Below are 15,927 nucleotides of genomic sequence, written 5' to 3'. Positions count from 1 at the left end.
GCACTTATGTGCAGTGAAATTCGGCGAGTAATTCCACACCCTCATACTTTTCTCGTTCCATTAACTAAAAATTGATTTTTTACTATTAAGCATTACGTGAAAAATATGAAGAATAGAGTTCGGAAGGCACTCTTAAACGACTGATATGACAATATATGAAGCGAAGGAAGTAGAGGCAGCGCATCAGTTAGCAATATAAACATCTTGAATCTTGTAAGATGCAAAAGTGACGTAACGCAAATGGAAAAGTAACTCCTTAGACCTTGAAAACGACTGGAGCTAGAATCTCTCAGGGACCACGCACGGCCAGTAAACCTAGAAGAAGCCAATGGGTTGTCTGTTAAAATTCTTGACTAATGCTGGGATGAAGGGAGCTGTGGCTGAGAGTCAGGAACGTCAGTTGAGTGGGGAAAAGTGGGCATTCCACCCCCTGAATGTTTATGAGCTAAAAATGGTCACGAATAAATTAGAAACGTCTGGTTTGGTCCTGAAAACAATTAGCAATTAATAAGAGGCTGAGCTCACAATAACCAGTAATTAGGAAAGGTCTCGTACAGTGCAATTGCGGGCTTTAGAATTTGATACATTGACTTTTGGAATCAAACCTATAGCACCGATTAGAAGCAAATTCATATCAGCTGCTTCTCTTATGCCACTTAACGTGTTAGGAAGATTTAATGCAAACGGTTTTCGACAATCGTTTTTCAGTCTGGCTCGTTCATAAAAGGCTCTCCATTTAATTTTATATAACAATAAATTTATTTCATTTTGTTTCGTTACAAAATCAATAAACCAAATGTGCGAATGTTAATTTCATTTAGAAATGGGCATACTGGTAAAAGCGGGATTGAGCAAATATCCCCCATCCACAGGCAACGTGACGCCTGTGATCACCGACGCGTGGTCACTCAACAGAAAGGCAACTCCTTTGGCAATCTCTTCCGGTTCTAGACCAAAAATAATTACGATAAAATATCAGAATCTGTAGAGCCGTTTGCTGTTTCAAGGTGTTGTTATTTAACTGTAAGAGGCTGGAGTACGAACGTTTTCGGAAGGTGCAAATTAGTCAGACTTTTTCCAAAATTATCCTATTTGATCGTTATTGCACTGTGGTGCCATCTACATTGCGTAAATATAGTCACAATTTTAAATAAATATTTACCGAAAATATTTTTATTTTCTAAGTTAATAAAGTTATTAAAGTCAATATATTTTATTAATTAATTTTCATAATTTATCGACCCCATCATTGTTTATTTATTTTATCTGCAATAGAGGGTACTGTTAACAAATCAAGATTATCCAAAAGGGACCAGAAAAACTGACTTATTGTTGAAAAAGTGTTTCTGTTACTCATAAAACGTCGTTATCCAACCTCCCAAAAGTTTAATAACCTTGATTGAAGCTAGAGGCCGCTCGTTGGCACAGACAAACCACGAACTTACCGAGGATTCTTCCAATCGGCACTTTCCTGGCGATTCGTTCCATGAACGCTGAGTTATTCGTCATCATTTTCCCCATTTCAGTGTTCACAGATCCGGGAGCCACGTTATTCACACGAATCTAAAGAAACCCAAAAACATAACGTTAAAGTAAATGACCAACTTTATAATTCTAAAAAATGCTATTTTAAAGGTGGCGAGTACCATTCTGAAGTTCAAAGTCGCCCTTATTATATAGTCATTTTAGATATAGAGACTTTGAAGATCGGCACCTCCATTTTCAAGGTTAGGATTGCTTACTTGTTCACCTCTGTTATACAGGTAAGAACAAAGTTAGATGTTCACAAAATTTAATATTTTAGCACTAAACCACGCCATGTTTCAATCAAAAGACCTATGCCACCCTCCAAATATAGCTACACTAAACGGTAACATAAAGACTATTATCGTCGGCTCCATACCTTCCAGGTTTTGAACGTTGATAAGACTATATCATTAACAATGACTAGATTTGGTTTTCATTATTATTTTTATTGAAAATCTGTTGAGTCTATCTTTTAGCTAGAACGACAAACTGTGAGACCATAACTTAATTTTTAACACGATTTGAAATAAATGAAATTCATCACGTGCAGCCCAACAAACATGTGTATGATGACCTCTGTGTTACCGTGTGGCGCCCCCCATCGCTAGACGCCTTCGACAACCATATTTTAATAGGTCTATTCACCCCTTCATTAAGTACGAACTGCCCAAGCGCAATAAACGAATTTCAATAATATCTGACACATGCGCAGTTAGACGAAAAAGCACACGAGGATGGTACTTTGACGCAATACCTCAGCGTGACCTCCGTGACGTAAGACGTAAGCGTAGGCTTCCCTTTCTAATGGCAAGTATAAATCAAATAGCTATTTGTAAAACCGATAGATGGTGGTGCGATTATTACTGGGACATTTATTCTCAGAAAATGTAAATGCTCAGGATGTTTCAAACAAATTACCACTTGAGTAATTCTGTCAGAGAACCATTTACTAAGGGCTAAGTAAATAAATTCCTTTTCTGTCCTTTTTACTAAACGCGAAAAGTACCTGCATAATACAAACTTGCATAAATGGCGCCCCGAAATATATCGTAGCACAATGTATGGTATTGAATCTATAAGCGAGCATACGAATCAAGGATAAGGGTAACCCCTTATAGCTGCGTTTCTCTGGGACTGAGCTGCCACTTTTATTAATAATTAATAAGAACATCGAAACAGTCTGACGACGCTTTTTCGAACGGCATCAGTCGCTAGCTGGTCTTATCTAGTTCTCAAGCGCTTTTGGGGACCTAACTCTAAAGAGTTCAACGTTTCTCTTACACCGTCTAACGAATAAAGAAATACGAAAAATTGGCTCAAATTGGGCTATGCACTAATTTAAATATCATTTCCTTAAATGGACTGTCTTTTAGCTAAAGCCAGCTTCAGTGTCTTCTTAATTTCAATAAATACCATACTTCTTACATTAAACATGAAAAATAAATTTATGATGTGTAAAATTTTGCAAATACCGATCCTGACCTCGAAAATGTCATTGTCGACCTTCAAAATGTCGAATCCTTAAGTTTAGAAACTTGAAAACCAACAGCTATAAAAGCTTTAAGGCGGTGTAACTTACATTGTGTTTAGCTAGATCTAAAGCCATCGACTTGGTCAAATTGATGGTGCCCGCTTTCAAAGCACAGTAAATAGGCATTTCTTTGGTGGGGAAAAATGCTCCCACGCTGGAAATGTGGACTATGGCGCCTCCAACACCCCTCTCGATCATCGATTTGGCCGCGATCTAGGGTTAGAAAATATTAAATGGATTCAGGTGTCGTAAATGAAAACCAATAAAAACTGTTTACCTGAGAAACGATAAATGTTGATTTTAAATTTATTGAAGTATGTCTGAAAAAATACATTAAAAAATAAATACACAGCCGGAGAGAGACTTGCAGTAACGCCACTAAGAGCTGTGCCATACTCATTGTACACTAGCAAGACCATCAAACTTTCTACCACGGACCGGCAGAGTTCCGCGGAATTATAAAAAAATTCACGTTTTAATAAACTGTTAACTTTGACCTGTGTAAATTTGCTGACATATTTAGTGGGAGTTTCTGTATTTTTAGTTAAGTCTTTTCTTTAATTATGTTATTCGTGAACCCTTCAGAACCAATATTTTTATTGAACAAATAGATGGTGGGGTGGTGAAGTGGTTAGTACTTTTGCCTCACAGCCAAAGGAGCTGGGTTCGATCCCAGCTTGTGGCACTGGGTGATAACTTGGAACAACTCCTTCAGCGTTGAGTTTGAAACTTCTCTCCCCACTGATTTAAGGGTTTATTTTCGATTTCCCCTTCCACAAAAACTTGTCGAGGTTAACGGTAATAGTTAGTGTAGGGAGCTGCTGGCTCCCATGAAGGGCTTGCCAACACCATCTTATGCATTGTAACCCGGCTACCTGAATTAATGGTTTTAAAAATCGCTTGATGAATTAGGACTAAGGTGGTACCTTGGGTATTAGCCTAGCTGATTATTATTATTCAAAGCTTTGACGTAGGGGTTTGGAATATTTTCGTTCCGATCGAAAATAGCTCAGAGGGTTACTTTGAAATATTGTCATTCCCCTCACACTTAAGATATAACTCTTTCATTGGAACTAACTTTGCACAACACTACTCTACACTGGTAACTCTTGCAGGAGAAGTGAACTTATACTTGCATATCTTGCTAAACAAATTCAGGGTAAGTCAGTAGACCCTCGAAGAAAATTACAAATATTGTTTCTAATTATATACGTTTCAACGGTCTTTTAGCAGCATGAATAAATGAAATTTTCATGATGATAGGCTGTACTCACAAGTCGAAATTTTCTTCGGTCATGTTTAGAAACTCTAGTGAAATGTTGACGCCAACGTTGTTGACTAGTAAGTCAATGGGACCAACATTGGACAAAGCCGCCTTGGTTTCATCCCATTTTCCCAGATCCGCGAGAACCAACTCAACTCCGGGAAGCTGAAATGGGAAAAAAAAACTTTATTTTTTATTTTATTTTGAGAGACAGGTAACTACTACCAGAAATGTATTATGTTATCTACGAGATATGTATTTATCTAACTACACCCCGCATCATGGCTATAAATTTAAAGCAAGTAGTACTCCGTCTAACCTTGTAAAATTTTAAATATGCGCTTAACAAGAATATTTAATGTTAATTTTAAATCCAATTTATCGCGGTAGAAATTGCTGTAAATTGATATTTATTTTTAATTTTAAACACTATTTCCCCCTGAAAGAGATTAAGTAAATCACTAAGTTGCCTTACCAACGTTCAGACATGGGACACATCGCTAATGAGTTTTATAGATTCCTTCTCACTCAAAAGTGAGAGTTGAACTAAATAAAAATCTGCACTCATTCCCTTCCTCGATATTTGTCACTCGCCGAGTTCACTCTTGGCCAAAGAGGTCACCATCTTCGTCAAAGAGTGACAATAGTCAAGGTCACCAATTTCATTCTTATTCTTCGCGGGAAATTTCAGTTCGGTCCAAAAAAATAAATTTAAAAGGGAAGATTACTCTGGTCTTAACCTTCCTTAGTTATCCTTGGCGGATTAAGAGATGTGGGGGTTAGCTCGTATTTACCTCCCCTACCCGAAATAATTATTCTATTTGCCCTTTTCCAACTCGCGTACATGAAACACTTTCCGCTCTCGCTTAAATATGTCTTGATAATTAGGATTTGGGGTATATAATTTAGATAGAAGTCATCTAAGTAGAATTTAAGTTGCCTAAAGATCTACAATGGCTCTCCGACGGCGTTATTATTTGGCTATGTTATATTTTAGGTTACATTGCCGATAATAGATGGTACCACGCTCTCCAATGTAGTCATTATATTTAAATTCAAATTTCCCACGGTCTTTAAATAGTCTTCAAAATCGATAAGAGTGAAAGAGTTGAACTTGAATACCTTCACATTTTCCCGCGAGCTCACTCGGCGAGTGACGAAAAGGTGTAGGGGAAAATTACTAGCACAATTTCATTCCGAGTTTGCCCAACTCTGCGAAATATATTTTGTCAAATTGAAGGTAGCCGGCGAAGAAACATGTTGCAAACGACTGCATAAACAATATAGTATAGGGATATATTTAGGGTTCCACTAATGTTTTGTATAGAAACCACTTACTTCCGCCGCTAATTCGTCCAACCACGTCTGGTTGCAACAAACCGCGATGACCGTGGCTCCAAGCTTGTGCAGCAGTTTGGAGACGCCTCGACCAATGCCTAACAAGTAAATAATTATTGTCATCAAATTTCACGGTTATTGTTACGAATACTATTTTATTACACAGTCTTGAAGTTGGTTTCTAGAATTAGGATGACGTGGGATTTTTTCAGATTCGCTCGTTGATACGCGGTTTCTACCGTATTACATAATTACTATATGACAATTGTACGGTATTGTTATAGAAGTTTCTTTTAAACCAAGGAATATTTCTGCGCATGATTCCATACCAGAGTGACAAAGAAAAACACTATCACCTCGGGCAGGAATCGAACCCGCAACCTTTGTGTTACCGTCCGAACGCCACTACCATTGGACTACCGAGGCCACGTACATCCGGTTTATGAAAGACTGGATCGGGTCAGCTTTATTGACGGAACACATTTAACCGTTATATAACAGGTCCTTGATAGCCTGTAGTTAAATTAATGAGATAATTATATATATAAATATAAATATTTTCGTTTAAAAGAAACTTCTATAATTGTATTAATTCCTGCGCAATTAAAATTTATATATCTATATTATAAAAACCACTTCGTCGTCGTCGTTGTTCGAGCTTTTGGTTAGTCAGTAAAGAAGGCGAAGGCGGGCCGGCGAGGAAAAAGCGACCCGTGGAACAGAGGAAAACCGAGACTGCCTTTGGCTTCGTTACTGAGGTGGTTCGACTATCTATTTTCTCAAAATCTGTCGCCCCTGAGAGTTGGGCCGTGTTTGTCCCGACCCGCAATACAACCGAAATTTTCTACCTTTCCGCGGCGAATTTCGGAAAGGGGGGGATCGTAAGGGGTAGTTTCAGAAGGCCTGTGAGTTTCGGAAACGGGGAGGGGCGGGGGTTTCGGGGTCGTTCCGATTTAAAAGTCCCGTGGTGCTCTCGGCGTACGTTAGTCCCGTCAGGGAACTCTTAACAGACCAGGTCTGTTAAGTGTTCCCTGGTCCCGTGGATTTTATGCATTAGCCATTGGATTCAGGAGGTTTAAAGGGGTACAGGGGGGTTTGATACGACTGCGAGTTTGAGTTATTTTTGCGGGGAAAAGGGTACCACGGAAATTCTCGCATTGGAAAGAGGGAGGGGAGTAATACGGAAATTATCGCATGGAAAAAGGGGGAGAGGGTACCACGGTAATTATCACATGGGAAAAAGGGGGAGGAAGGGCCCTACTTGGGTGGTTCTACTATGGGGAAAATGGTACCACGGAAATTATTACATGGGAAAAAGGGGCAGGTGGGTACCACGGTCATTATCACATGGGTAAAATGGGGAGGGGGTACCCCGGTAATTATCACATGGGGAAAAGGGGGAGGAATGGCCTTACTGGGGGTACCCCGGTAATTATCACATGGGAAAAAAAGGAAGGAAGGGCCTTAATGGGGGGGTTCCAGTTTGGGAAAAGGTACCATGGAAATAATCGCATGGGAAAATGGGGAGGGGGCTTTACTGCGGTGGTTCGACTATGGGGAAAAGGGTGCCACGGAAATTCTCGCATGGGTAAAAGGGGTTGGGGCGGCGTACTGGGGTGGAGTGCCTCGAAACACACCATTAGCTGAGGGCCCGCCTGTAAGGCGGTCTTCTCGGCTAGTATGTATATAGAATTATCTGATTGATATACATGGTACTGATTTGTAGAATTTGTGAAGACCATAGGTCAACGGACTTGGGCTCACAGAGTCCGTGTTTTCGAGAGACCGAATTAGAGAGGGCTTATAGTTTACTTCCATTTTTCTGTCGTTTCTTTTTCTTTTTAAACATTTTCAAACGATACGTTGAAGTAAAAGTCGTTCACTATTATATCCTTTCACTTTTCATTATTTTTGTAATCTATTATATTATTTAATATTATATAAACTACTCTACCTATTGAAATGAAACTTCGCACACACAAAGATCTCAACAGCCTCTGTGTCCTAACGAAGCCCGAATTTAGAATTTATTAGTTTTTTTTCGGTTTATACGTTTTCGTAAAAAATACACTATCAATCACTTTCTCGAATTGACACCGTCAAAGAGTATCCCACCTGATAGTAGATATTAAGCGCGGTGTGCCTTCTTTCCTTACTGAATAAACAAGTGAAACAAAATAAAACTCCGGCGACGATTCTCACGACAAAAGGGAGAGGGACGACTTGTTGCCTGACATCCAGTGACGCGTTTTTAGGGGGAAACCGGATATGTTTCTCCGTTTTTTATAACGGGAGTGTTTGGTTTTTTGTTTGAAAAGAGGCTGTATGCGCCAACCTATATAAGAGATTTTTCTAGGAACCTTGGCTTAAGCCCAGACGCCCGGATCTTGTCTAGAGGAAGAGGCCCGTGACAAGGCTGAGGGGAGCATGGTTATAGGTGCCCTATAAATTTCCAGCTTAGGTGTCCTTGTGGTTGTTTCATCCGGCATTGATGACGTTAATTATATCGATTATAACAATGGCATAGACAAGGGGTTTCGTGTCCAACCCTTTTGGACGTAGTTTCCACTGTAATATATTTTCCCTCACTCCTCGACCTCTTTTAACATTTACATAGTGCTAACTTCAATTTTTTTTAAACTTTTAAGTGAGTTAGTCGCTACTCTTGAAAACCAAAGTTGTAATATCGTTGGCCATATTCATTTAAGGGAATTTCGGTGGAGTAATATGAATTATAAAGGTTCCTAAGCTCGATTCCAAATTCAGTTTTCGTTCATAACTTTATTACCGTGAAAGGATTACCTTATTACTCGTGAGATATTTGTTGTCAAACACGCAAAAGATATATAAAATACTATATATTGGAGATCATAAATCTTTAATTAATAAAAGATTGAATAAAGGAGTCAATAAAGGAAAGGCTTAAAATTCATACCCAAGGAAATTAAATGAAATACGTAATTTGAATTTCTTTACCTCTCGTGGCTCCAGTCACCAAGATGCGTTTTCCTGTGAAATTGATCTCCATTTCTCTTCCGCAAAGTGTGTCGATTAACTGAGCGAAGACAAAAGACCAGCAATTTAACGGCCGAAATCGAAAACGATAAAAATATTCGCTTGTAATTTTATTAATACAGCTCAAGGCTATGTTAAAGATAAAGTGTACGTCTCGCCAGAAGCTCACAATAACGTATTGTTTCTCATCAACTGAGATTACGAGTTATCACTAAGTAACGCTACCAAACGAATAACGTTCTTCTCTTGAGACTAGAAAGATAAAAATTTCTTTCAAGTACATCGTGTAGAGGCGCTTCAAGGTTGATAGAGAAAAACACTGAAAAGGCGGATCACCCATGTATGTAGAGCAATATAGGGACAAGGCACTTGACGCCATTTTGGGGGAAGGAAACGTCACGACATCGTACCGTTATAGCTAATTTCGCGCGCTTTTCCCCCAGTGGGTGGCTTGTCCCTATACCGTACTGTATAACGTTGACTGCCATCTTCTCGATCTCTCTGGCAGCGTCGTAGGCATACGTCACCACCATACGAAATGATGCGATGATACGTAGGCTCGCGGTCTTCTCAGACTCAATCAGCCCTTTCTTCTTTGAATTAAAAAAAAATATTAACGTAACCACTATCAACTTCTTAATGGCATTGTCGAACTAAATTCGTTACCATCAATGACAGTGCCAGGATTTATTTTGGGTGAGGCATCAAATCGTAGGCCCTTATGCAGAAATGGGCTAAAAATCATCGTTTGAATAATAAATTAAATTTTTAAGTTATTATTTATAAATTATCTTATTTAATATTCGGATAGTGACTTGCACAAATTTACTAATTGAAATAAGGAATAAAAGACATCGATATTTAAAAAACTGCATAAGAACAGATTTTATTTAAAAATATCCAAATGTTATAACCCGACTGGTTTCGGCAGCATTATATCTCCGTCATCAGGGGCTTGACCCGTTCAGCGTTACAACTCTTATTTATAAGTTCGGTTACAATAATACATTTTTTAAAATAATAGTTTTTTCAACATTTATATTTATCTACTTGTTTTTAAACACAATCCTAAGGATTTGTGTGTATTATTATCACGTACAGTGTAGCCGATGCCGCCGTGTCGCGCATATCTTTTCAACGGTTAGGGCTAGAAGAGTCAATGATATCTCGAACATACATCTCCATTGATAGCCTTTCATAAAGTTTTCAAATCGGAGCCCTAGAAGTTATGCATTTGTTCAATTTACTATTTTCGGTGGTTTCGCTTTATGTGGTAGATATTTTATTAAAATTAAGACCGATAACGCTAAAAAATATTATTGGATAGGTTAGGATTCAGCGAACCTACAACTTCGGTTATATCAGTAAATATTAAATGTAAGTATAGTGTTCAGGGTAATTTACGGGACCCCAATTTTCGTGGTTTTATATTTGCACCTTAAAATCTATATACAGTTCCTTAATTTAAGTCCGATTTTCATAAAAGTTATATTTTTAAATAGCTGTGGTTTACATATAACCTAGAGCAGCGGTTCCCAAAAGGTGTTCCGCGGAACCCTGGGGTTCCGTGGAAGGGTCGCAGGGGTTCCGAGAATTCGCAGTGCGGCCATCTTTGTTCGTGGCAACAGTCTTCTAAGATAAGTAAAAAAAAAATGAGTTGGGGTTCCGCCAGTATTAGCTGCATAATTTAGGGTTCCATAGCAAAAATAAATTAGGAACCGCTGACCTAGAGTTGCAAATACGTTCCTTAATTTTAATTCTAGGTAAGGTTTTTTGGGCAGCAATTTCCAACATTGTAAATCCGCCTGTTGATAGAGTTCTACGTGCCCGTTTTGTCTCTAGCGTTTTTCAAGGCCGTTCAGAGTGCGCCGCGCTTTCAACGTATGACCAGAAGAAACAATTAAGTATGACACTGATCGAACAAGTCTTTGTCGGATAATCAAAAAAAATAAGTGTGACACACAACGGCTGACTAGCAGAAACAAATTAATGTGACTAGAAGTAAAAAATAAGAGTGAAAATGATCGAAGGAATCTTCGATGCTTTCAAAGTATGACTAGAAGTAACAAATAAGTGTAAATACAATTATGTGTGACCGTGGATATATATTGGTTATGTCACCGGAGTTGCAGGTTGCTGTGTTTAACTCAAACAAACTTATCACATTAGAAGGATTGCGTGTATTCTGACCGTCGTACGTCTTGTTTAATATTATAGGATTCGTAACTATTTAGTTCTAATTGTTTATTACCGGGTTTATAAGTTTTGCCGATTCTCTCAAAATAGTAACAATATTTAAAAAGGTTTGATCAATTCTGTTAAAGGTCATTTTTACCAAATAAGGAAAATAAAAACAATTACGATGATTACAAATATTGTATTGGGATTTTGAAAATTTATTTTAAAACATAAATATTAAATAAGTGTATCAGATCCAAGACTGTATTATAAGGGTTAATAATTTAGTAAACTATGTTTAGGAAAATATCTATTCAATGCGTAAAAAACACACCTGAAAATTAACTTTGCCATATTAAAATAGGTAATAAAAAATTAAAAGTGCAAGAAACATAATTTAAAAAAATAATTTATAAGCTAGCGAAAGTGTCAAACTTTAAAACACTAATAAATAATTTGAAAATATTTGTAAAACTTTGCATAAAATAGGCAAATTTTGAAACTGTTCTGATTAAAAGTTGAATATACAATGTAATAAATAGCTATGGAATGTATACAAAAACTACTTGAAAATTTGCTTTGTCAATTAAAAAAAAATGTAAAAACGATTTGTCGTGGAACAAAAAAAATTTAAAATCGTTTTTTTTTCTGTTCATAAATTGTGGAAAATATTGAACTTTTCGACATTTTCTAATCTAGCAAAAATGTCCCATGTGATCGTGAAACATGTACTCTGGATTTTCTGTGGAATACGTAACAGGGATAACCCTGACGCAAGTGCAGTGACAGCGGTATAATATCAATGAACACCTGAGCGTTATGTACGTACAGGTAGAACTGAATTCACCAAACGTTTACTCGCTCGAGAGACTTAATTTTGGCGGTTTCGGATTTACGAAAACAAATTACCTTTCATGAGAAATGACGAGTTGATATATTGTGGTAATATTAGTAAAGATAGCCGCTTGTATAACTGTAAAATTAATTATCTTATTACACATTTGAGTTATAAATACGCAGAAAATGTATATATATCCAAAAGTTTAAGGTTTTAAATAGTTTTTTGGTGTTTGTGACAAATTAAGGATATTAAAATCAGGTAATTTAAAAATTTCCAAAACAAAAGATGGTTGATATTTAATCTTTAAGAGGAAACTTTTCACGTAAGCAGGTGGACAATCTTGTAGCGAGTATTGCTAGGGAGTCTGATGGTTTGGAGGCCAACTCATGGGGGTACAATTTTAATTTGATTGACGTATAATAACTATGCTGAATCATTTCGGACAAAATCTGTATATAATGACGTTTTAGAAAAGAAAAATCCTATTTATGTGAAATTTATAAATTAATATATGTATCTACCAATTAAACCCGAATTCATGCCTTACACCAAGCAATGTACTAAGCAAACAATACTAATTGCAATTTAATAATAAAGCAATCATTAATTATATATCATTGTTTCACCTAGAAAAGAGCTTAGGTAATTAGGTTTGCTTTCAATAGCAAACCACTCGCTGTGGCTGAGTTAGTGTTTTGTTCTGAAAGCTCGTGTTAAAGCACTAGCAAAAGCTTTTGCATTTTTATTCTTTAAGTACTGTATCGTTTATTATTTTCTGCATATTTGTTTTCCGTGAAAATAATAGAGCAGTTTTTCTTTAAATACATTTAACTTTTTCGTTTGTATAAAGAGTTTCTTTTGTGATTTGGTCAAACATTTCGAGTAAAGATGGAATACAAGCTATTGGTCATTCTCATTCTTACATTTTCCCTCTTGCACGTACTCCAAATTGAAGCGCTTTCCATAGGTATGTTCTTCTTATCAATTGCAGTAGCTTCGCTCGGCCTTTTATAAACTTACTGTGTTGGTCTTGCTTTTTGCAGTACGCCTTTATTAAACCAAAAAATGTCTTCCCATTGATCTGTTTTGTTAGTTATAATGAAAATATAAAATTTTGGTTTGATAACTTGTTTTCTACAATCGTAAAAATAATACGTGTATTTTAATTTTTAAATTTTTAATATAAACCAAATTTCTTTTATTTTAGATAATGCAAAAGACCCTCTGGCACATATTTTTAAGCTCAAAACGTATTTGGAGGATATAGATCTGAACAGAATCCGTCGCTTTGCACCTTACTGCCCCTGCATCCCAGGCGTATGCAAGCCTCCTTCGTGCATTTGCTGCGGATAAGATTAATCTTATTCGCCGTAAGTATATTTCTTAATATGAAGATTCCAAAGGTCAGTAGGTGAAAGTTCGATTCCCTCTTTTTGGTAAAGATGCAGTCTTTCCCTATGTTTTCGCGTCGTCTGCTCCGTCGTCTTAGCTAAAGTTTTAGAGAGTGGGACAGAGCAGATGAAAGGACAGAAGACGTTATGACGTAGGAGATGTGGGGCTTCATAGGATAGCGTGATCCGAGGAATAAATGAATTGTGACAAAAGTGATTTAAAATAGTAAAGTTTATTAAAAAACAATAAAAAATTTAGTAGATTTTCAAGACTGGTTAAAACAAAATAATTGAACTTCCTTGATAGCGCTTCCCAATGAGGAAGATTTCTATCATTCTATGGTGAAGATGGGGCTACGCAACACTAGCGGGCTTTCTTGTTGGTTTATAGAATAGGCACACGAGGCACCGTCAGTGTCACGTGTTATTGAATAGAAGTGGGAAAACCCCCTAGTGTTGTGTTGCGCCAACATCACCATAGTCAGAGTGCAATATCACTTAATTAAAAAAAATTAAGAAATTAACTTTATGAATATATAGCGCTTAATAAAAAAATGGTTAAACAAATCTAAATCATATGAAATACTGCAAACGGTTATTATGGTTTTAAACATTATAATGGTTGAATAATGTGCTACCATACCGGGTGTCTGAAAATATTCGGCACGGACATTTTGCTCAAAGACCACTTACACTAAAAATCTGAAATTTTCAGGATATGTTCCCTAGTATTGAACCTCTTTAATCTGTAAATTTCAAAAGAATCGGGAAATATTTCTCGGATTTGGGAAAATTATTTATTCACCGGCAGGTGGTAGACAAAAATGTTCAATGACAAAGTTGAAGAGAATACTCTGAAACCTAATAATAAATTTTCTGTGAATTTAGGGCTTTTTTGACCTAGATAATCAGTCGCGAAAAATAACAAATTGGTACTACCAAATTTAGGCAAAAAATCAAGCCGGTTCAGGTCTGGTGATCTTGGTGGCCATTGAACAGGATCATTCCATCCTATCCATCGCTGGGGATACTCCGCATGTAGATCGTGTAAATTATATAAATCCATTAAAAACTGTATTTAAATAATTTACACCCATTTTTATCTCCTTCGATCAAAGTTTTTTTAAACGTATTAAAAGCAAACGCTTCAAGTATGCCTCGTTATTCAATCAGAACGCCTCAAAAATGCCTCGTTATTCAATCAGAACGCCTCAAGTATGCCTCGTTATCCAATCAGAACGCCTCAAGTATGCCTCGTTATTCAATCAGAACGCCTCAAGTATGCCTCGTTATTCAATCAGAACGCCTCAAGTATGCCTCGTTATTCAATCAGAACGCCTCAAGTATGCCTCGTTATTCAATCAGAACGCCTCAAGTATGCCTCGTTATTCAATCAGAACGCCTCAAGTATGCCTCGTTATTCAATCAGAACGCCTCAAGTATGCCTCGTTATTCAATCAGAACGCCTCAAGTATGCCTCGTTATTCAATCAGAACGCCTCAAGTATGCCTCGTTATTCAATCAGAACGCCTCAAGTATGCCTCGTTATTCAATCAGAACGCCTCAAGTATGCCTCGTTATTCAATCAGAACGCCCCAAGTATGCCTCGTTATACTCATGAACAGCGCGCGTTAATGGTCGAGTGGTATTTTGGTGGAGGTAATCGAAAATCTGCTTTAGTCTGTCGTTTATTTAGAAGGCGCTTTCCCAATACCACTCCACTGTTCGTCGTGCTGTTCGTGACTTCAATGTTTATGGAAGAGGTCGAGGAGAAGGTGCTAACAACATCGACGTGGAAATTAATGTCCTCGCTTATTTCATAGCATTTCCAAGGTCGAGCGTAAGAATTGCAAGTTGCGAAATTGGTATATCAAGGGTCACACCTGATAAGGTCAGAATAAATTCCAAAATCTGGTAGCAGCAGAAGCGGTAATCATCGAACCATTCTTGTGAACTAATAAATTTCCAATTTTGATAAGCTTTCGAATTATTTTTGATACGTTGAAAACTAAGTACTTTTAAACCAAATAATGCATGATTTTGGTAGTACCAACTTGTTATTTTTCGTGACCGATTATCTAGGTCAAAAAAGCCCTAAATTAACAGAAAAAAATTTATTCTTAGATTTCAGAGTTTCCTCTTCAACTTTGTCTTTGAACATTTTTGTCTACCACCTGCCGGTGAATAAATACTTTTTCCAAATCCGAGAAATTTTTTCCGATTCTTTTGAAATTTACAGTTTAAATAGGTAAATTACTAGGGAACATATATGGTCTTTGAGAAAAATATCCATGCCGAATATTTTCAGACACCCTGTATTATTTTAGTTTTCGCAACTGCTATTGTGAACATAAGATCCTAAAAATAAAATATTAATTTCGATTTTTCTTTTCTATTTCAGATTTATTTGTGAAACTAACCATGAATAAAAGCGTCATTGCAAGACATTCTTTCATATGTCAAAAACTTACTAGAAAATAAAACCAATTAAAATTCAAAAATATTTTGTCTTAAGTTAATAATTTAGTTCAGTCTTAAATACTTCGTTAATAAGGTCCGTGTTATAAAAATGCGTTATTACGTAAATAGGTCAACCCAAAGAATTTCCACCAGTGACGTCACAATGGCTCCACTGATTTTTTTAAATTCTGCAAACACTTTATTGTTGCTAAAATGTTCATTTTTAAGTGAAAAATTACTTATCGAGTTATTCTCTTGTACGTTTAGTGGTTACAGTGAGTGTAGGGAGCTGTTGGCTCGCGTGGCGTGAAGTAACCCGGCCACATGAATGAAAAAGCGTTAAATGTCGCTCGATGAATGGCGTCTTGGTTATCAGGATAGC

At 36.9% G+C, this 15,927-nt stretch overlaps 1 protein-coding gene and 1 long non-coding RNA gene across 2 annotated transcripts; one reads left to right on the top strand and one right to left on the bottom strand.

Annotated features, from left to right (window-relative positions):
- Window positions 1-735: 735 nt before the first annotated feature.
- LOC149949509 (L-xylulose reductase-like) lies at window positions 736-8,795 on the bottom strand. Its single transcript, XM_090169247.1, has 7 exons — window positions 8,637-8,795; window positions 5,661-5,758; window positions 4,333-4,487; window positions 3,336-3,378; window positions 3,107-3,271; window positions 1,446-1,563; window positions 736-947 (listed from the first exon to the last, which is right to left on the bottom strand). The coding sequence occupies exons 1-7, from the start codon at window positions 8,686-8,688 to the stop codon at window positions 814-816; spliced, it is 765 nt and encodes a 254-aa protein (XP_090025373.1). The 5' UTR covers window positions 8,689-8,795; the 3' UTR covers window positions 736-813.
- Window positions 8,796-12,546: 3,751 nt separating this feature from the next.
- Window positions 12,547-15,551, top strand: LOC149949508 (uncharacterized). Its single transcript, XR_016479920.1, has 3 exons — window positions 12,547-12,661; window positions 12,902-13,064; window positions 15,487-15,551. It is a non-coding gene; the product is annotated as an uncharacterized LOC149949508 (long non-coding RNA).
- The last annotated feature ends 376 nt before the right edge of the window (window positions 15,552-15,927 follow it).

This window comes from Leiobunum rupestre, chromosome 3 (genome assembly GCF_980474605.1).
Source record: "Leiobunum rupestre chromosome 3, qqLeiRupe1.1.hap1, whole genome shotgun sequence".
NCBI lineage: Eukaryota > Metazoa > Arthropoda > Arachnida > Opiliones > Sclerosomatidae > Leiobunum > Leiobunum rupestre.
This window is presented reverse-complemented; position numbering and strand designations above follow the sequence as displayed.

Coding starts and splice junctions, on each gene's coding strand:
- LOC149949509 (XM_090169247.1), bottom strand. CDS start 8,688: ATGGAGATCAATTTCACAGGAAAACGCATCTTGGTGACTGGAGCCACG. Junction 5,759..8,636: donor GGTGACTGGAGCCACGAGAG/GTAAAGAAATTC, acceptor TTTACTTGTTAG/GCATTGGTCGAGGCGTCTCC. Junction 4,488..5,660: donor TGGACGAATTAGCGGCGGAA/GTAAGTGGTTTC, acceptor TTCCCATTTCAG/CTTCCCGGAGTTGAGTTGGT.